The sequence below is a fragment of the Athene cunicularia genome, assembly GCF_003259725.1.
Source record: "Athene cunicularia isolate RWA chromosome 11 unlocalized genomic scaffold, athCun1 chr11_part1, whole genome shotgun sequence".
NCBI classification, from domain to species: domain Eukaryota; kingdom Metazoa; phylum Chordata; class Aves; order Strigiformes; family Strigidae; genus Athene; species Athene cunicularia.
In genome coordinates, this window is record NW_020799113.1 from 13,052,690 (window position 1) to 13,075,556 (window position 22,867).

The following is a 22,867-nucleotide window of genomic DNA, read 5'->3' on the forward strand; positions in this document are numbered from 1 at the left end:
ACTGACTCTGAGAAGCACAAGTAATATGATTAACTCTCTGTCAATCACTTATTCCTCTGAGCCACTGCTGCAGTGTGTGCACTACTTATTTTCTTGTTATAGGGAGAGAGTGCATATTTAGTTTATGTGTCTTCTCTGAGCAGTAAAAGAAGCCGTTATTCTAGCTCTAGTACTGACACAATTACTATCAACTTTGTAAAAGCTTGGTACTGAATACAGCCTGATGCCTGAAACTCTCTAGCTGGTGCCAAGGGGCTGACTAGGAAGCGTTGGCTGAAAACCTGTTTAAATTTTTGCAAAGTGTGTACTCGGAGCTCACAGCTGCGTTTGTAGTTGAAGACTGAACCATTTCTGTGTTAGGCTGGCATTAAAATACAGAGTGTGACTTTCAGTATGAATTAAAGGTGCTTGGATTTAGATTTGCTTCCACACTTCTAGCAAATGCAGTGCAATATTGACCTATGGCATAAGAAACTAACATGAAAATAAACATAAGTGTTGTGAATCTGCTTTTTTTTTTTTTTTTTTTTAAATTGCATTCTACCCTTAAACTGCCCCTTAACTAAATAGATAACTAGGACTTAAAAAGCATGTTTGATTAGAGTAGTTGCTATTTCATTCTCCTGTGGGTTTTTTCCTGACTTTCTGGTTGTTTTTTTTCTTTCTTTCTTTCTTAGTCTTCATGAAGAAATCATTGACTTTTATAAGTATATGTCTCCCAGACCTGAAGAAGAGAGAATGCGGATGGAAGTGGTGAACAGGATAGAAAACGTTATAAAAGAACTCTGGCCTAATGCAGATGTGAGTAGGACACTGTTCTATTCGTTAATATATAAAAGCAACATCTTGTGCCTGTTTACCTTGTGAAGTATTGGATAATGAAAATACTGTTTATTTTTCCATATTAAAAAAAAAACCCAAATGATTTCTGGTCAAATGAGGGAGGTGATACTTATTTCTAGAATAATACAGGTAGAGTTTTCTGTCACATGTACGAAAAAAGACAAGCTAGACTTACTATAGTCAAAGAAAGGGCATAAGGTGTGGCAATATTTAGTCTCGCTAACATGTATTTACTAAGATAATGGGAACATATCAGGCATGCTTGCATGCTTGTGTAAAGTATTGTGTTCAAAAAACCCCAATCTTCTGAAACTCATAGCTTCACTAGTAGCACAGCTTGTAGCCCAAAGACCCATGGTCTTGAATAAATCTATTAAGGTGGAGTGCCAGCAATGCCATCTTATGTAGAACATATTATTTTTAATGGTCAGTTAAACCAAATTGACATATCTTAAAAATTTAAAGGAACCCGTTTTTTGTACAGGAACAAACAGCTTTGTAGATCTGTGCAGAGATTAAATCTGTAATGCCTCTTTCCACTGAAGATGGGTTTTTGCTAGTATTTCATTCAGTCGAAACAAGAGTTTCTCCTATGCAGAGCTATGCACTTTTTTTTTTTGATGAAGTTTGAACTGAAGAGAAGCCAGAGAAGTGCTTTTAGAACTCAGAATGGTTTTATGGGGACACAGTTGGATTTTCAGCATAAATGAATCTAGTTTAATTGTATCCATCTACATTTTCAGAATGCAGATAAGGACTTGTTAGCCAGAATAGCAAACCAAACTCAAGACAGCAGAATCTTTAGTATAAGGAATGTTCTTTGATCCTGCCATGGTAAAAGATAGTGTTTTGACATGAGTGACTTAAACCCACTGTTCATTTTAGATCTTCTTAACCTGTTTTATGGAATGTGTTTCTAGAAATCAGCAGAATATGACAAAATAGAAATTCTGTATAGGCTATATGTATGTGGTGTGTGGGTTTGTGTGTAAATAAATACACTCTCATTTTCAAGGTGGTTCATGTTGCTATGGACAACATATTAGGGATGTATAATATGGAAGGAGCACGCTTCACTCAGGAATTTGCCTTTGCACAGTTACAGGAAGTTCATAGAGTCAATATTACATGTGTCTGGTAATTTTGTCTTTGAGCAAAACCAATCCAGGGGAGCTATGTAAGATATTTTAGCGTATCTCACAGGTGGTGTATAGTATAGCTCTTCTCTAACCCACTGAAACAGTGTTGTAGACCCTCGTCAAGAGCAGGAGCAATGGGCTGCCAGTCTGACAGGCTAATAGCATAGGAAACAGTGCGGGTATGAAACAGTGCTTACTGCAATAGACCCTGCCAAAGTTTTGTAGGAGGGGATTTCACCAAAATAACCGATTGCTTCAGCCTACAGAAGATGCCACTATTTCCTGGACAAGTTTGTGTGCTGCAGACAATAACCAGTGTAATGGGATGAATGGATTTATTACCAGGGGATCTTTCTTTGTTACCGCTAACGCTTTGACTGGGGCACAAGAAATTAGTGCTTCCAGAGATAACTGTTTGCAGGGCAGACTTGATCTGTAAAAGCTAGGTATTTCGTATTAAAAATAATTTTTATTAATGCATACATGACTTTGAGGCCTTGAGAAAATAAGTCTTTAAGCTACTGAAACTGGTTTTTGTAGCCATAATCTGTTTAAGAACGTGAACTAGATTAGAAGCCCTACCACAAGTGACAGCTGACCACTGGGCTTAGCTGTAACGTGACTGAGGGAATGCACACACCATGTAGTTGAAAACTAAAGTTCACTTTCCAATTAGTGCCAGTTAAAACTGCCATGACTGACTGTCTTCACTGTTCTTGAAAATGGTAGAGAGCAAGAGCATGCCAGTTTCTTTTCCTTAAGTCAGTAACTGCTCTTCAAAGCCTAACTCTGCATTTTGTCTGCTGTTGTTATGTCAAGGAACAATTCTCCTCTTGTATGCCCTTCTGTTTCCTGAAGGCTAGAAGGGAACTGAATGGTGACAATAGCACACCACCAGGTTATAATCTGGAAATTTGTTGTAATGTTATTTTTCTCATACTTTACAGATCTGCTTAGGAACTGAGCTGCTGAACTCAACTGCGTTCAACTTGGACAGTCTTTTTTTTGTAATTTTTCCAGTCATTTGAGTTAATCACTAACGTTTTGGAAATCTGTGTTGGTTTAGCTACTTGTAAGATTTAAGTTTTGAGTACATGCTCTGAGAAGGTGGAGTGTTATCTGGTCCAATGTCCTCAGCTTTAGCTGTAGTGTAAAGCAATAAGTTAATGTTTAAGCTGTTCATTTTGAGTCATAGATGCAGCAAATCCAGCTAAAATAAACTTGTAAGTTAAACATACACATTTAGTTTGTAGTTTCTCACTAAACACGTAGGTAAGACATACCCTATAAAAATCAGATACCAAGAAAAGGAAGATCAGCCTTCATGAATCTAAATGTATAGAAACTGCATGGAATGTGTCTGTGCACATCTTTTTTTTTCTTTTCTTTTTTTTTTCCCCTCCTGTTCCACTTGGGAAAAGCCTGAAAAAGCAGATGGAGGGGGATAAAACTAGGTATCCTAAACTGTTACTTTATTTATAGAAGGAAGCAATTGTGTCATTTGCTCTCTTACTCAAGGAAATGTGCTTAGAAGGAAACATTCCTAGTAAGTGAGAACTGTTCTTGGCATCAACAAGGCTCTGACCATAAGAAAGGCTTTAATTACACTGAAACTGAACAACCCAAAACATTAAATGAAAGCAAAGTTTTTTTGACCAGTTGAGTATGGAAATTTGACAGTTGAAAAAGTAAGTACTTATACAGTGGAATTTAGGATACATTTGTCATAATGTCCTCAGCTTCGTGTCTGAGTATTACGTGGCCTCATAGATCTGAAAAGAAGTAATGTTGCATACTTCACACGCTTCAGTTACGGAAATACTGTGATTGGGAAGGGAAGTAGAAAGATGAACTCTATTTAGTTTGACAAACTTCAGAAAATTCTGCCTAATGTTGTAGAATAAAGGGAAATTTAAATAGGCTATGGATAGATTTTTTTTTTTGTTTGTTTTGATGGAGGGATTTTGGTAGCAAGGCCTTTACAAGCTTTTGTGGATTTCCAAGTTCTGTTGTGTATCGTGAGGATGTATTTGGACACTGTAATTAAAGCTCCTTCAGGAACTTTGAAATTTAATATGAACAAGTCCACAGAAATGTAGGATAAATAGTAACAATAACATCCAGGAGTAGGAGTCCATTATAATACTGTGAAGTCTTAAGTTATCTTATGAATACAAATCTCTGTCCATATAGAATAAAACCATAAATAGCAGTGTTGGCACACCACAAAAACTAATGCCCACACCTCTCAAGTCATAATGGTGTCATATATTTAAAACATGCCTAATATAGACATGGCTACCAGAGCTTCAGCAGTTTGAATACTGATTCAGCAATAAATTAAAATCCTTTAAAATTTCTGTTCCAATTTCCCCACTCTTCCTCTTCCGTCTTTTCAGATTTGATGAGAGAGGTATTGAAGTGTGGGTGTGGGTTTCTTACACTCCAAGTTATTATACAACAGCAGATGTTGTCTCATTCCTTTTGGTAAAGGTCATATATGTTGTAAGTTTATGAATACTTTCAAGGATTGTTTATTCTGTAAAGGCTCTCTTTGCTGTTCAGAACATACAATTTTGTTTGATAGTTTGAAAGCAGATTTAATTTTTTCCAAACCTGTGATTGTTTTATTGTGCAGAAGCACTTTTCAGATGGTTTTGGTGGCCAAATAAATCCTGATTTGACTGAACCTCAAAATAAAAACCTTTTATTATTATCCTGGATTAGAAATAGTAATTATTATTACATTCTTAGCTTTGTGATGCCTTTATGCTTTCATCAAGATCTAGTACAAAACCGATGCTAGTTCTGTGTCATTTCTTGCAGTCTTTTCTAGCTTGAAAAGCCATGAACTTTCAACATTATATTTACTGCCAGTATGTGCATTTTCTTGGGGGTGAGAGGGTAAAAAGCATGATCTAAAATAATCAAGAGGAAGCACTCATACTGCTTCTTACTCTGCTAAAGTATCAAGACATTTACTTGTAAAACATCATGTTTTTCCATTTCCCTCTTTTTCTTAGCCCAAAGGGGAAGAACATAGACAGTGAGTCAACTGACATACAAATAGGTGGCAATCAAGCCAGCGTGTGAAATATATTAAAGCAGAATATGCAAGTCTGTAAGATGGCTCTAGGAAACACACCAGAAGACTGTCTGGTTGAAAATTAGTCCGAATGTGTAGATATTTTTACTTTGAAGTCTCACCAGTCCCCCTTTGAGACTTAGCACATGAGTCTGACCTCCCTGCAAGGCTTGGCTCAGTTAATGAGAACATGGTTTCGGACGGTTTACAATAGAAACCTGCTCATTTAAACCTCCAGTACTAGTAAAAATCCAGCACAATAAACTAAATCTTTGGGATGTGAAACTTTCTGAAACTTTTTTTGTTTGTTTTGTAAGCAGAAATAAACAGTTGTGCTACTTGCTCTGTAATTCAGAAAAAAAAGGGTTGTGATTTTATTTTATTTTTTTTTTAAATAGGTAAAGCAACAGAACTATATTAAACTCAGAAAATGTGTTTAAAAACTGAAGGGTATAATTTGAGATATGAAAGCAAAAAATAAGTTGAACTGGTACTGGGGTGTTTTTTTTAACGTTTTATCATTATTAAGTGTTTTAATATCTGTTAATTTAGGGGGTTTTGCCCCATTTGGTCATGGTGAAAATTTGTACATTACAAAGAAGCTTTTGTAATATGAAAGTCAAAGTTATTAATGTTTTGTGGGTAATAACCAAAGTTATTAATGTTTTGTGGTTGATAGCAGTGAAGATTAGCCATTTATACTACACTGAAGATGTAAATGCTGTAACAGAAAAGAGTGCTTCTGTTCAGATGTGCCTGTTTGCAATACCAAAATCTACCAATGGAGGGTAGCAACAACCAGCATTTACAAGCAACTCAATAGAACTTGCTCGTCTTCTGAAACCTTAAAATTTGTTTTCATATATCCTGTTCTTGTGTTTCAGGTGCAGATATTTGGAAGTTTTAAAACTGGTTTATATTTACCTACAAGGTTAGTAATTTTTCAGTATATATTCAGTACAGACAGACTGTAGAACCTGTACCGCTGTAGTGAATTGTCTGATCTCTGAATTTTTGTGTTGTGTATATACTTGTTATATTAAGAAAGTGTTAAGCTATTAGTACTCTGAAAAGTGTACAGAAATATAGTAATTAAGACTATTAACTATAATACATGTGCCTGTATAGATTTTGCATGTATCAGTATAAGATTTGAATTACCATGTTGTCAAAAGGGGCTTATTTTGTGATTTGGCTTCATTAAATGACTGAACCAAAATAAGAAGGTGGCCTTTAAAAAAACCCCTGCATTTTATTTCCATAGGCTATGAAATTGAAACATTTAATGTTATCTTGTTGATGATAATGTTAGCACTGAAAAGATTACATTCAAAATTGGTTTTTTGTATTTTGGTGAAATCTGTACAATAGTCAACATCTGCCTATTCCAAATTTAGTACTAGTTTTCATAAAGAAAAGTCATTCAATGACAGTCATATCTTCTGTGTTGAAAATATAAGTATTTTTGACAATTAAATAGAAATAGTATGAAAGGCTTAAATGGCTGCAGGGGATAAACACATTTAAATAGCATAAGTCTGAGGTTAACACTTGAATTGAGTTCTGTACTTTGGAAACATAAAGAATTAATATCTAGTACTGACTGCAAGTGATTGGATACCTGACTCGTCATTCCATCGCTTTTTGGAAAAGAAAGCCTCTGTCAGATGCTTTAGTATCTGCTTTTGTCTAAGGAGTTGCAGGAAAGCTGAATTGCTCAGTTCCTCTTTGGAAAGTCAGAAGTAAGGTGTATGAGTATGCATTGTTTTCACATTTGGCCTTGTTCTTGGCCTTGTTTTCATTGATTTTTAAATAGGTTTGATTAAGCTTGGTTGGATGATGATAATGCAATTCCTATCCACTTGACTGATAGCAATAGTTTTTTAGTATATTTGCTTGATTGTTTTGAAACTGATGTAAAACTTTGCTTTGCTGTTGTCTACTTGATTTCATATACTGCCTTTCCTCCATATTTATTTCACCTGTTTTTTGGGGGAGAACAAATGCAGATACTTCAAATACAGTATATATATACTCAATAAAAAACCCTTCCTGTGGCAGTACTTGTCAAACTTGCAAAATAACTAGCACTTGCATGTTGGTAATTAATCCACTGTTGCCTTCTGTCAAAGCTTCCCTTTGTCCTAGGTTTTCCCTACCTGTCAGTAACTGTATAGTTTATTTAGAGTTCAGGTTCTGGGATTCAGAACGGCCTACAGTGTGGTTTTAATTCTGTTAGTCTGTGTTAGAATTTACTTGAGCCGATACTGAAGGTTTGGGCACACAGTTGTTTAGCTGCTGGATCTCTGTATTATTTTGCAGGCAATATGTATACTCAAGGTGACAACAGAACTGCTTTTTCTCTCTTGGTGTGCATCAGAAAAACGTCTGCCAGCATCAGTAGTGGGTTTAACACTAACTTAGTTGAGGAGAAGTGTCCAGCAGCATTTCCTGCTCTCCAAGCAAGTTCTGAACATAGTTTTCTGAAACTGGCAGAGTGCTGCCTATCCTTGTCAGCTGAATGGTATGCAGCTGAACTGCTGCTGAACTTGCCTGCTGCCAACACTGCTTCTCAGCAAGAGATATTTCATCTAATGCAGATGTAGTTTTTTTGAGATTGTTAAAGCAGTGTTGTTCATGAGTCAGCAGACCTGTAGAATCTGGGGGGATGCGTGGGGGAAGTATTCCTAAATTTGTTGGTATTTTCTGTTATACAGTTTTCCATATCACTGAAGTGGCCTGATAGTATAACTATAGGGTTATATACTTGCCTCCTTTGTGTCCCCAACAAAGCAGGGGAAATCAAAGAAGTTGTTGGGGAGCACAAAGGAAGAAGCTCTGGATCTCACAGTAGCCTTCACTGGCTTCAGTTTGGACACTAGTCACCTTTTGAATTTGAGTTTAGGCATTGAACTAGGGTGTCAGCTCTTAGTGTAGTCAAATGAATGGGTATGTGCATTAGGAGGAAGTGTAGCAGGATGGAGACACCTCTTCAAGGAGCTGAGTTAATGAATGAAGTTAATTAGATGGTTTGATCTTATTTAAGAGCGTGTTGCTTCCTGAAGTCAAAGTTGACACATTTTCTTCTCTCCTTCCCTGGTCACTGTTCTTGGCACTACAAGCCAGCTGCTTACCATGTGCCCACTGGTGCTCTGATCACTCAGAAAACCAACTCTTGAGATGCAAAGAGGCAGGAAATTACCCCCAGAATGTTTTGGGGGTTTTTTAAGGGAGTGGGGGGGAGTTTCTGCCAGGCTCATTAATATGTTGAGTTGTTTGCTGTGGATTAGACAAACTTAGACCTAGAGCAAAGGAGGAGACAGGGAGTAGAGGATGGGGAACAGAACTTTCTCTTTCAGTGACAGGCTGTTACATTGGCATTACTGATTAATACAGCCCAAAAGTGGTGATTCACAGCAAGTTAATTTCTTGCTCTGAATCACTCTGGAGAAGCTGCTCCCTCTCTGCTGACAGTGTGGCCTGAGGAGACTGATTTTGAGCTTTGCAGCCCAATTGATTTTTGTGTGTGTATCTGTGCCCTCCCCTTGGTAACCTGAAATGTTCTGTGTTTCCCCAAGTGTAAGAGTTCATCCCCTCCCATTTCCTCAGAAAACTAAGAATAAATTATTTGGTTAAGTTGCATTCTGACAGCGTTCTTCTAGTTATGTGCGGGTGTCAGTTGTTTTATCTGCTAAGTGTTTTGGTCTTTTAATTTGAATAAATCTATTTTTTCTTTCCATTTCAGTGATATTGATTTAGTTGTGTTTGGAAAATGGGAGACATTACCTCTTTGGACCCTGGAAGAAGCTCTTAGAAAGCACAATGTAGCAGATGAAAACTCAGTAAAGGTTTTAGATAAAGCAACTGTAAGTTTGAGGGAAGAGGGTATTTCCTTGTTGTAAGCTAAATTTCTAATCAAAGGAGGATCTTAGTTAAAAGGGTGGATTTCCATAAACAGAAACTATTTTATATATAAATTTGAAATAGAACCAATAGAACCTTTTTATTTAATACAGTTTTTATTACTGGCAAGATAATTGATGGTGCGCCAACAGAATTGTTTTTTCTGTTGGGGAAAGTAATCTGATTTTTCCATACTGTACAATATACACTTGCTTTTAAGTGAGGTTATACTGGTCATTGTTTTTAATTAATATGATTAGACTTGTGAATTTATGGACTGAGTTTGTACATAAATAAATTATTTTTTCTTATTGCAAGTAAGCAGACATACTACATTTCACATAGAATTATTAAGTACAGCCTTGTATAAATATGTAATGGTATGTCTTGAACAGGATAGGATTCATTCCATTATAACATCCTACCTTTTGCTAATTGTAAGAGTGTTGGGGGTTTAAACAGGTGTCCAATTGATGGCTATTATTAGTAGAGAAAGGTAATCTGAAAACCATTCGGGTGCAGATATGTCAGAGTGCTCTCAATATCTTGCAGTTCTTGTTTGAAGACAATTGTGATGAGGAATCAATGACCCACAATGACACAGGAGTGTCTTTTCTTAAGAGTATCTATTACTATTTATTTCTTAAGCGTTTGTCTCCCTCTGGTGTTTGCTTTTCCCACTAGAATTATGCTTCTGCACCAGGAACTGACTAAAAACAATTTAAAATTATCACTGTAGAGATGAAGTGTTAAGTTCTGTAAACAGAATAGTAAATTGAAAATACAATTTATGAGTTAGAAAAACAAAGTTTATGTAAACAGATTGGCAAGAGGAGTGAGTTCATAAATAGACAGGAGTCTTGTTTTTTCTGTCTACCTCCTCTCTACAAATTCATAAAATGTTTCAGTGCATTTAAGTGTGAATGAAACCAAATGTGTCTTGGAAATCTGCATTGGCTTAATCTGTCTTTCTTTTACAGGTACCTATTATTAAACTGACAGATTCCTTCACTGAAGTAAAAGTTGATATAAGCTTTAATGTACAGAACGGGGTTAAAGCAGCCCAGCTCATCAAAGATTTTATCAAGGTTAGACAACACTATAATAGAACTATAGAGCTGAATATATGATGTCTTAATTTGATTTTCTGTTTTACTTTGACAGCACCCTTACTAGAGATACACTTTCACTCTTGTTATTTTTTGATACTACTGTGTGGTGATCTTAGGTTTTAGATATGTTGCCCTAAAAGGCATGAAGATAAAATGTACAAAGTATGGAGAAGTTATAATGGTACAGTGACTAAGGAAAATGCACTAATACATGTCTTAAATGTTCTACTCTTCCAGCTGTGGTTGCTTGTACTTAAAATCAGCAATAACCACACATTTCTGAGAAAGCAGGAATAATCTTCTATAGATTGAATATTGTTTCAGCATACAAATGCTAATTAAGTAGAATAAGATAAACTTAGTAAGTTGTTATTCAGGGATTCACTAATACCTGTATCATAGATACATTGCAGTTACTTTTGCTTAATATGTGGGGTCATTTTGTTAGGATTAATGCACTTTTGTTTTTAAAGTTTTGAAGTATCATGACACTGTTTTCCTTCCCTTCCACTGTTCAGTGCATTGGGCACTCATAGTGAATGTCTCATAAAAGCAGTAGAAAATTTTGGGGGGATTTTTGTGTTCTGTGCAGGGAGATGAAGTGCAGTTTAGTCTTGCTTAAGTATTAGTTTTACTACTGTTTCAAGAGCTAGACAAATAAAATTCCTTCAGAAGACCCTGTAAATCTGAATAAAGCAAACACTTTCAGTCAAAAGGGTTAGAAATCATGTACATCTGTTTTAATAATGTCATTGAGTTGCAAGAAGTCTTCTAAATTTGGGAGGAGTTTCAATTGCTGATGAATGTGTGGCCTTCAACTTGTTAATCTTCAGTTCTTTTATGTATGTTTAGTAGCAAGTATGAAAGTAGCTGTTTGCTTTTACAGTGTCTTATTTCTTTAACCCGTACTAGGACACAGGAGAAAAGTTTCTGTCCTTAGTTCAGTGGAATAGTTGGAGTTCTTGTCTGTGTAGTCTCACTGGTGTGCTTATATAACGGCTTAAAGCTTGTGTTGGTGAGGCCTCTTGCACCTGCCTTCAGAGTAAGAGGGTGAGGTGGATCCAGAGACCTTTCTCCTCTCAGCCTCTAGCTGGTGAACAGGCATCCATTGCGTTGGCCAACCCTTTGCTGCTAAATCAAGACTGGTAGCTTTGTGCTATGTAGCTCCTCTCTGGGGAAAGATGCCCACATTCTCTGTTGTAAGATGTCTACCTGGAATTTGGTAGCTAACTTCAGTTTTTACATCCTGTGCATTGCCGCATTGCCTGTGGTGGACAGGCAGTCCATATTTGGTTTTCTGCCACAACACAGGCTGCATTTCTGTTACACTCCATATACGAATTTATTTTTAGGTAAGTCTGTAAAACCCTGCATACTATGTGCTGATTAATCTCAAGGTAGGAAGTGGTCTTCTCTTGAGAGCCTGAAGACATTTTTGTGTGCTTAAGAGAAAAAAGTGTTAGCATGTTTCTGTTGCCTGTGTTATTTGTGACCCTTTAGAGAGGCGGCTTTGGCCTCAGGTCAGGGCATGGCAAGAGCGGGCTGTGCACCTGGGGAGAGAGTGGGAACTGCGTGTGGCAGCTGGGCAGGCACGGGGCGGGGGCCTTGTCCACCGGGGTGTAGCCCTGGGGTACCCCAGCCTGAAGAGCAGAGCAAGTCTGGTGACAGGAGTCAGGGTCAGATCACAGTCCACCCAGCGGCTGGCAGACAGGTCCCCAGTGAGGAGGCTGAGGCTGAGGACTCCAGGTCAGTGGTTGGGATCAGGGTCAGGGCCAACATCAGCACCTGGCAGCATGTCTTGGGCAGGCACCAAGGGGAACCGCCGAGATGAAAAGCAGCTTCTGAGTGAAGTGGAGGGACTCCAGTGAGGCGCTTTCCCATAGGGCTGTTCTCTTCCAGCAGTCCAAGCCAAGGCCTGGCAGCTGTGCCACACCAGAGCTGGCCTAGAGCATGGGCAGCTGAGCCTAGTGTGACAGAGGAAAGGTGGCACTTGGCCCTGACACATGGCTGGTAATGGCTGTGCTGAAGTGGAGTGTCATTTGTTTAAGTTGGAGAAAACTTGATGTGGACTTGCCAAGTGACTTTGTTGGTGGTTTTGAGGATCTCTATAAAGCACTTTCAGGGCATTCTCTTGGGTCTTGCTTTGTTCCGTGTAACTTGGAATACCTAACTGAGGTATTGTGGTCAGTATTACCCTTGGAAATGCCTATTTATCTTCATCCAGTTTTAGATAGTCTTAAGGCAGCTGAAGCCTTGATTAAGGGTTTGCAATTTCCTGAGAAAAATCCTGTCTTTGAATTTTGATATATACTGATACTCAATGCTTCAGCTTGTGACTGCAAGTTATTAATAGTTAAAAAAAGTGATCTTGGGATCTTCAGTTAAATAGGACTCCCAGAACTCATCGTAAGACTCGTACAGAGAAGTCCTTGGAGAAATTCTTCTTTCCCTTTGAACTTTTTTGATCACAGATACCATGATCCACATCTCTGACACTAAAGAACTTTTTAGCTCTGTGTTGATAAAAGGAATGATGTTATTGACCCTCTTTCGCCCCCGCCCCAGTGAGGGTGTGTACAGAGTGCAGGCCTAGCCCCAGCCTCCACTGCTGTCCAAAAGGTCCATGTTCTCTGCACGTGCATGCACGCCTCTTAGGGGAATCCATGCGAACAGACCTATTGAAGGACCAGTTACCCCAAGGTAAGTATTTGGCTCCTTTGAAAATGTTGTCTGGGTATAGTAATTTTGAAGAACTGTTTTGAACTCTGGGCATCTGAAGTACTTGCAGGACAGACGTCATGGTCCTCTTCGGGATATCATGTTAGTTGTAGCAGGAAGATTTTGTTACAGATGTGGATATCTCCGTAGTTTTTCCTTTGCTTTCCTTTTCACTTGTATGAAAAAAGCAATTTTATGAGATAATGACCTTTTTCTCTTGTTAATATCTGCCACCAGAGTTAGAGGTAAAATAACTGTATTGATCACAGGCAGAGACTTGGCTTCTCCCCTGTTACTAAAAATAATAAGTTATCTTTGAGTCTTAATATAACAGATAGCTTCAGTATGCTTCCTTAGCATCAGTTGTATATATGCATCACAGTATCCTAATACTTTTGTTTTTCTCTTTCAGAAATATCCTGTGTTACCGTATCTAGTTTTAGTATTGAAACAGTTCCTGTTGCAGAGGGACCTTAATGAAGTATTTACAGGTGGAATCGGTTCTTATAGTCTTTTTTTAATGGCTGTCAGTTTCCTTCAGGTAAGCTTAATGAAATCTGTTGATGCCATTGGTGCAAAAGGACATTACATTAAGAAGGAATTTAATCAATCCTTAAATTTAATCACTTAAGCTATCTTGTGTGTGGTTTTGCACCCCCCTTTTCATTTAAAAATAGACACATCCCACCTGTCTTCTATTTTTTTGCCTATACTGGTGCTTTTGGTATTAGAGATGTTTGGAACATCAGTTGGTGTGTCAATACCAGGCACATGTCATTCATGGGAAAATAACATGACTGTTGTGTAACTTATTTGGAACAAGCTACATAGGTTAGGCTTAGATGCAGCTGTCCTTTATAATACTTCTTTTCCAGGTCATACAGCCTGTATGTGTTTTAATGAATTCAATGAAATTTTGCTTGTTTGTCTAGGTTTTTAATCTGGTATCAAATAAATGTGTTTAACAACAAAATGTATGAGCTAAATCTGTATTGTTGTGCCTGGGGGAGAAAAATAGAAATATGAAATAGACGAGTTGTGGTTTTATCAGTCTTGTTCTTGTGCTAAATGTTACTGTATAACTGTGTGTGTATAAGTCTGTAGCTTTCCAATTTGTAGTTAAACATGAGCCTTGAACTGAAGCTTGGTGTTTGCTGAGTGTTATTGCAGTTGCCTGCTGAGCCCAAAAGAAATAAAGGCAACAGGCATATCTTTTTGAAAGAAACCAAAATCTCTCCCAACCCCAATTTTTTCTTATATTGACTAATAGCATTTCCATTTGCTTCTGCTAAAAAAAGCAGTGATGTTTTGTATCTGTTACAATTATGCATTGGCTTTGTTCTAAATCTCTCAGGCAGCATACTTAACACTAGAGGGGATTGCTTATATAGCTGTGCACATCAGAAGCCTGTATTTGTATTGCAAACCCAGGTTTGTGAAGTGCAAATGTCTGCTATTTTACAAGAATCCTACCATTCATGCTGGAAGTTCACTTACAGAACTGAAAGTTCAAATACAAAAATATTAATACTTGACAGCCTTATTTTTAAGAGGTAATTAGTTTTTAAAAAATTTTGATAGCATCTTGTTTTAAAGATGCAAAACTGCTTTATCAAGGGAAAATACTGTATTTAGACATGCTTGATATATATATATATATATATATATATAATGTTTTATTATTTTTTATTGTATTTAGGCAGGCTTTGCTATGAAAAAGAAAAGGCAAGGCACTTGAAATGAAGTCCTAAGAATTATTTATTTTTTTTCTCTCTTAATAGCTGCATCCCAGGGAAGATGCCTGTATGCCCAATGCCAACTACGGTGTTCTTTTAATAGAGTTTTTTGAATTATATGGACGTCACTTCAATTATCTGAAGACTGGAATCCGAATAAAGGATGGTGGCTCTTATGTTGCCAAGGATGAAGTGCAAAAAAGCATGCTGGATGGCTACAGACCATCAATGCTGTATATCGAAGATCCGTTACAGCCAGGTATCCTCATAAACCAAGCTTTAATATATTGACTAAGAAAAAAGTTAGGGGAATGCTTAATCCAGAGGAGTTTGAGAATAGCATAGAATGACCACCAAAAACCAGACGGAAACATTCATGTCTGTGAATGCAAGATGGACTCAGAACACCATGGTTTTCTTTAAGGCGTGTTCCTGGCAGAAGGCACAGTGTGAGCCAGGAGCAGGCCTGCCTTACAGGCCAGAGGCAGCTGTGAGAGGGCACCCCGCCGTACCCACAGCAGCGTGGGCCTGAGAGTGGGCTGGAGGGACCTCTGTGTATGCATTGTGCCTTGCAAGCTTGTGCTTGCCTCAGTTGCAGTTGTGCTTTATAATGTACATACATTGTTATGCACTCTCTCCTTTTCGATTCTGTGAAATATGTAGTGATTTCATTCCGTACTGTTATCTTTAACGTTAAGGTTGATTGTTGACTTGAATGGGTGGCGTCTGAAATGGTGAGTCAAGTGCTGTTGGTAGAAGAGCGTTAACATATTTCTAATCTAGGAAAATGTCATCCAGGACAGTACTATTCTATGTGTAATATATACAGTACAGGGTGTTGGTTTTTTTCCTTCATGTATTGCACTTCTACCCAGAGAATTGCTGTTTTGGGCTTCTGTGCATGTAAATAGAGGTATTTTAAGCTCTTTCAAATATTTATGCTTCACTAATCCTATTCTACAACAGGTACCTGCAGTGAGTTGAGAGACTTAAGGGCAATTTTAAAAAAAAAAATTACTGTCTCCTTTCTGAAAGGAGATAACCATGGTTTCAATCTTAATTATTTATTTAATTATATTCTTATTTTAAGGTAATGATGTTGGGAGGAGTTCCTATGGTGCCATGCAAGTGAAACAGGCTTTTGATTATGCCTATGTTGTTTTGAGCCATGCAGTTTCCCCAATAGCTAAATATTATCCTAACAACGAAACAGAAAGGTAAATTTTATGAGTCTAAATCTCAGACATTAATTGCTTACATTTTTGTGTGTCTAAAAATTAATTGTGATGATTTCTTTTTTTTTCCTGTTTACAGTATATTAGGTAGAATAATTAGAGTAACGCAAGAAGTGGCCACATACAGAGACTGGATATCAAAACAGTGGGGAATGCAAAGCAGGACAGAGTCTTCATGTAATGGTAAGTTTTGACGAAGCATGGCTGATAGTGGGAAACTTCCTGAATATTTTGATCATACAGATGTTGTTGTTGCTTTTGCCTCACATTAGGCAATGTGTGCGTCTTCATGTGAATTTACTTTCTTGCTCAGTAGTGGTCTTTTTCTTCTGTTCTCATCCAGTAAACTTAGATTCGTACAAGAGTAAAAAGACTATACCACGTCATTATTCTACTGTGATAGATTTGGTCAGCACAGAGGTCTGTAAAGAGTGCTGGCTTGCGAAGGGAGACTTTTGAAAAACTTCCAGTTTAGATTACATGTGTTGTTTCTGTCACACTTCCTCTGTCCTTTCAATGTGGACAAGCTTTTAAAAAGAATTACTGGGAATGCTAGGTTAAATCTAAATCCTCACCCTCTTGTTCTTCTATTTTTCATTTTAAAGTTGAACATATTGTATGTGTATGGAAACAATATTTAAACCAGGATGACCATATAAGTGGAATAAATCTTTTAATCAGAAAAATGCTGCAATATCAATCATAATTTTTGTTACTAACAAATGCAAACACACAAAATCTAGCCAGAGAACTTGCTGAAAATGTCCTTTAAAATAATCTTTATTTTCATTGCCCATCTTCTGACTTCAGTTGGTGTATCTGCTGGCTGGAAGTTTTCACATTAGTATTAATTTTAATACTCTCCAGTTGATTTTTAATCTGTTGCCTACTAGAAGTCTTCTCTTGGTAGGCATTAATCAGAAGATGACACAACTACATAGTCTTTAGGCTAGGTTGGAGTTTTGCTTATTTGTTTTTAAAGCTTTTGTTAATGATTTCCCTCACTGTCCTTGTAAACTGAATATGCTTCTGGGCCATTGTCAGTCTGTAGAGCCTTGTGGCACTGCCATACAACTGGTAATGGCAGACAACCATGGTTTAGTGCCGCAAGCTCCAGAGTAATACTTAGCTACCTATTGTGATGCATGTATTAAACTCTATGTGCAAATACAGTTAGTGGGGCAACGAGTGCATATTACATAAATCAGAGGTAACTTCTGGGTGTCTTATGTGAGATAAAATGATAATTAAAAAATAAAAATAACCCTGTATCAAGAAGATAATGGTGACAGTTACAGTGGTCATCTTGTAGTTTTAGTTTAGATTTAAGTTCTGATTCTTTTGGCTTTTTAACAGGGTAGAAGTTAGTGAGATATGAGAGTTCTGTATCTTGTAATTTCAGTGTAGAATGTCATACAAAGCAACCAGACTTACTTGGAGTTCTTATGACCCTGGCGGCTCCCACAGAATTAAATGGGAGTTGCTGAGTATTGGCCATACAGGAACAAAATTTAAACCTATGTATTTGAGTACTGCTGAAGTGTGTCATGAAACAATCTTACTAAGCAGCACACCTGAACTTTGCTACTACCTTCTTTCACATCTTATCTCTCTAATTTCCATCTTGAACTGTGGGTAATGCTTGGTGGTTTTCATAGTGTACATTAATGGATCTTGGCAGGAAACCACCACACCCTCTGCAAGGTGTTGGCTTGCTGCATGCTGTACATACACACAGACAAATGCACGCATGTGTCTGCATGTATTAAAAGTATGTACCTGTGCAGATGTCTGTACATGTTCTGCTGGATGTAGTAGATACATAATAACTGAGTGGGTATGTAAAAAAAAAAAAAAAAAAAAAGCAACATTTTAGCAGTTCATGTGCTTCTGTCTTGTTCTTAATAGGTAATGGAGTAACCTTGATAGTAGATACTCAACAGCTGGACAAATGCAACAATAATCTTGCTGAAGAGAATGAAGCACTGGGGAAACCTAGAAATAAAACTTCAGAAACACTTAGTAAACATTCTTCAAATTCTTCATCAGGTCCTTTATCATCATCATCGTCTACACTGTCCAGCTCTAGCGATGTAGTAAGTACTGGAGGTTTTCTGATTTTGCTTTTTCAAATTTATTTTTTTTCCTGATTTGTATTGCCACAGAATACGTTTTGAAAGCTCGTAATCCTAGTTAGATATTTCATCCAGAATCCTAACTTGCATAAGATGTTACCTCTTATGCAATTTCTACATGTGTAAGTTGCAGTGTTTTTGACACAACACATATAGAAAGTGAATACAGTAGATACAAAATTATATAGCCCTCTTTCTTTGTGAAAACTATTAGCAAAAAAGACTGGTCCTAAGCCATATGCTTTTTTTTAAGGAAAAAAAAAACAAACAAAAGGTCTTAAAAAGCCCCTCGGAATTCTATTTAAAAAATAAAAGGCAAATCAGAATCATTCATCAAAGCATTTTTAAATCTGTTTTATTCAGTAAGATTTCTGGATTGAAAGAATTTGAATATCTAATAAAATAATCACGCTTTATGTTTTGTCCACTGCTAGCTTTATTTTTAAGGGATTGTAGAAAAACTCACTAATACTTTACATTTTCCTGAAGGATTCTGATGGAACACCTTGCAAAACCTCTAAACAATTGAGTTGTCGTCAGTCCACCACAAGCAGAGTGGGGTCACAAGAAGTGTCACTGGAATCCTCCCAGTCAAGTGGGAAAACACAAAATAGCCAAACAGCCAATACATCCAGCAACACGAACAAATCTCAGGTTTGTGAAATGTTTGAAAACAACAACTGTACGGATTGTTTGAATATTACACGTCCTCCATGGAAGGGTAGCTTGTCCTGGAAAGGAACCACTGCATTTTTCACCTCCCTTTTACCCCACTAAAAAGATTTGAGCACTGATCGTACCTAAAATCACCGGGTTCTCTGTTAAACTTACACAGGTGCGTTTGCAGTAATGTCTTTCCCAGCCTTAAAACAGATGAAATTGGATTGACTTCATTTTGGGAAATCTAGATTTGCCAGAAGCATATAGCTGTGGTGCAGCCGTTTCCTATTTGCAGAAAGTATGTCAGTCCAGTCTTTACTGCAGAATTTGGGAAGTAGTAAGACTTGCCTACACTTAGTGAAAAACAGCAAAAATCTATGTTTAAAACTATGGCTGGCTGCTCTGTTAGCTGTTGATACTTGCTGAACTGTCATTAAGGAAGAGGAAGATTCTTTGCTGATATGTGAAATCCCCTCTTGTAATCGGGAATATTATATGCCTCTATAAACAATATACTTTGGAAATATGCGGTTCAAATTTTTATACTTTTTCAGAATTTATGACTTCTTTTATGTATGAAAAATAGTCTGGAATCTTCTAGAATATTTTTTCTGAAAAATAATTCTGAAGACTTGCTTCCTACTTGCTGATGATCTCTCTTCGGCTAGTAATGAGACAGTTTACAAACTAGGCCTTGGGATATACCACAAATGTATGTTCGTGTTACTATGCAGAGCTAATTCTAGTGCTGGAATGTGAATATGCATGATCTGAGATAACTCTACATCTGTAAAAAGATGTCGTATAAAATTAGATGGTATTAAAAGAATGTTGTCTTAAGTTTGCACAGAAGATGAGATTTGAGCGATCTTCATCTTGGATTATGGATTTATGTTTCTGTAAAACACTTTTTTGATGGTCTCAAAATGGGAACGATTTTCAAAAATTCACAGTGCTCTGCTTTTCTCTCTTGACCTGCATGGTTTTGGGTCTAGAGATGAACACTTGTTTGCAGCCACCAAAGTGAAAGGTTCACAGTATGGTGCTGGTGTCTAGCAATGGCCTATCTTTGGGCATATCAATTATTGCAAGTGTATCCCTTTCATGAGTTAATGTCTTCATTATCCAGAAATAGGGTTGTGTAATTGCCACACTTTTTTCTTTTTAGTAATGATTTACCGTGTTCTCCTTCTTTTACAGCATGGATCTGCACGGTTATTTCGCTCTTCTAACAAAGGCTTCCAAGGTCCAACAAACTCAAGCCACGGTACCTCAGTCACAAACAAACAACATCAAGGCAGCAAATCACACCATCAGTTTTTCCACGGCAAAAAGAGGAAACATAAGAGGGATGCAGCCCTTTCAGACCTGTGTAGATAGTTGCCTATTTTATGACTGTTCTTCTGTGTGCAATGATCTCATGCTACAGGATAGTTTGATAGTGACTCCTTGGATCTCTTCCGGAGCTTCAGACTGTTCAGACATTGATTAGCAACTGCATTTTTTTTTTCCCAGCTCGCCACGGAACGGATCATGAAGATTGATCACTGCAAAAAAAAAAAACAAAAACAAAAACAAAAAAAACCAAAAAAAAAAAAAAGGAAAAAAAAAAAAGAAAAAAATTTAAAAAGAAAAAATTTTTTTTAAAAAAAAGAGGAAAAAGGCTGCTCATTTGATAAGTCATATGCTACAACAGGGTCATTTAGGATATAAAAGCTTGAATGTAAAATAAATGTATTTCCCATCAGCTCATGCTGACCTGTAGAGGTAGTACTCAGTGTGTCTAGGGGGTGGTAACAAACAAGTAAAACACAAAAAAATAGGAAAAAAAAAAAAAGCAAAAAATTGTATTTTGAGGGAAACCCAGCCTTTAAAGGTGAAAGTAATTTGTGCATGATTTTTTTTATTATTTTTGCATATACTTACCATTTTATTGTGTATATATAGATGACCATATAGGAAAACTGATATTTGTAATAGTGGATTTGTTAATACTTTTTACATAACATTACTGTTTAAATTGTAAACATAAATTTTTCTCAGGATTAGTTTGGAAAATAATCTGAATTGTCATCTTAACATCCATATAAAGAGACATTACTAGTTACATTGTTCAGAATTTCTTTTCTTGGCATTTAAAAGATTTAATAGTACATTTGATCTGCAAAAGCTGTTCCTCTGAAAGAAAGGTTTATGGTGGCAAATGAAGTTTTTCATTTGTATAAAGTGTACATGTACTTTGTGTAGACACTGAGCTCGTCATCTCGGAGAAGTAACCTTCACCTTGTTTTCCAGAGTGCCATCATTTCAGGCAATGGGGTTTTATAGTTGCATCCTTCTCTTCTTCCCCTTAGTGGTCTTTCCCCAACCCTTTCTTTTTTTAAAAGAAATACAAAGCCACTTGGGGGGAGGTTGTTTGGTTGGTGGTGGTGATTGTTTTCTTTTTTTTTTTGGTTTTAAAAAAACAAACACTTGTTACAGACGTTTGCATTCCTGGGCTGCTTTAATCCAATGCCTCTTTGTTTGTGCCTTCCCTCCCCCTTCCAGGTCTGGGTTTTTTTGTCTTTTATATTTTTGCTAACTCCTGTAGGAGATGATAACTGTTGAAGCTTTAAGTAAATTTTACGATTAAAATATTTTTTCTCACTCCCCTCTTAGGCATTTTTATATTTACACTTAATTATTTAAAAAAACCAAAACAACTTCAGATAATGAAATATATTTTGTATTGCCTTAAAGACCCAAACCTTTCATATCTCATAGTATTTCTTCATTGACCTAGTCATCATTTAATTTAAACTCCACATTTGTCTGGTTCACTCACATTACAGGTCTAGGTTGTAGTAACTTTGATGCCATGAATGCGAATTAAATGTGTAATTACACCCACAGGCATAGCTTGGAACAGGAGTTGGGACACTTCAGTGGTAGAAAGTTAAGTGGCATTTACTTTCACATGTTTCTTTAAAGAGGAAAGTCTGTACTCGGCATACATGGCTGTATTTAATGCAGCTGTTCTGGAGATGATGCTTTTATAAAAAGTACTATTAGCTTTTAGATATTTTTTTTTGGTATACATTTACAGAATACTACAGACCAACCTGACCTTTAATGGGCACTAATGAGTGCAATGATTTTTAAAGTTAAATAATTTTAAAATAAGACCAGAACTGATGTCATCACTTAAATTAATAAACATTTTCAATGTGTTAAAGTGTTTTACTTCAAAAAGGAAAAAAAAAAAAAAACAAAATAATGGAAAGTCATAACATTTACTCAAACACTAAGCTTAAGTGATGTTAATTTGACAATTAAAAAAAAATTTTTAGATTCATATTTTAATTTGATCAGATAATTTTATCAACAAGATATTGAGCTTTTGTTCATAGAAACTAGTAAAAGTTGCACCACATTATGCATAATCTCAGTATTTATTTTGTTTTAGATTATTGTGAATGTGTAGACTTATGTTCACCGCTTAGGGAACAATTATTTATAAATTATATTAATCCAGTATTGTTAGCTGCTATTAGCAAAACTGTTCCAAAACTTAATATTTGCAAAGATCTGTATCGCATTTACCACACTGAAGTGTTTTTAAAAGAATCACCCTCATTGTTGAAAGCAAATGTACTCTTAGGGTGCAGATATTAGTGTTCCAATAAGCATGTGATAATTTTAAGGTGGTGGTAGCGGGAAGATAATCTTGATTCCATTGGGAATCTTAGGTTTGCCTCAATTTATGGTTTTCATAAATTTAATGGAAAATAGCTTTTCCTGGACTGCTCAAGTTTCTTTTTGGTAAACAGTATGAAAAAAAAAAAAAAAAAAGCATGAAGGAAAAATTGAGGTATTTTACATTGCCTCAAATGACCAGCATTGTATTCATAAAATACTGTATATCTTGCAAATCTTTATTTAAACAGAACAGTTGAACTGTTCGTTTTTCAATCTGAAGTAAAATACTTTCAAGACCTTTTAGTTTGCCTGCTCATTTGTCTTGTACATTTCATCTCTGTATTTGACTCAAGTCTAATTCCTTTTTGAGTTTCAATACTTTTGTGAAGATTTTGTGAATATATGAAAAATAAATGTTTAATCTAACTACTGCAGTTTATCACCATTCTTGACACTTACCCTGTTTTTTCCTTCACAGTACCGTGCAATGATCAGACTACTCAAGGCGCTTTGTAACGTTTTCTGTACTGTCTGGGTGCTTCCCCAGCTGAGTGCTGGCCCCCTCTGCATGGGATTGGGAAGTTTATTTTGTTGAAGTGGGCCTGGTATGCCACACTTCCTTC

At 36.6% G+C, this 22,867-nt stretch overlaps 1 protein-coding gene across 1 annotated transcript; it reads left to right on the top strand.

Annotated features, from left to right (window-relative positions):
• Positions 1 to 682: 682 nt before the first annotated feature.
• On the top strand, positions 683 to 22,397 carry TENT4B (terminal nucleotidyltransferase 4B). The gene is made up of 11 exons (XM_026856716.1): positions 683 to 801; positions 5,952 to 5,998; positions 8,813 to 8,933; positions 9,951 to 10,058; positions 13,213 to 13,341; positions 14,582 to 14,795; positions 15,627 to 15,753; positions 15,851 to 15,954; positions 17,680 to 17,867; positions 18,396 to 18,560; positions 19,767 to 22,397. Exons 1-11 carry the CDS (start codon positions 712 to 714, stop codon positions 19,944 to 19,946), a joined length of 1,473 nt encoding a protein of 490 aa, XP_026712517.1. The 5' UTR covers positions 683 to 711; the 3' UTR covers positions 19,947 to 22,397.
• The last annotated feature ends 470 nt before the right edge of the window (positions 22,398 to 22,867 follow it).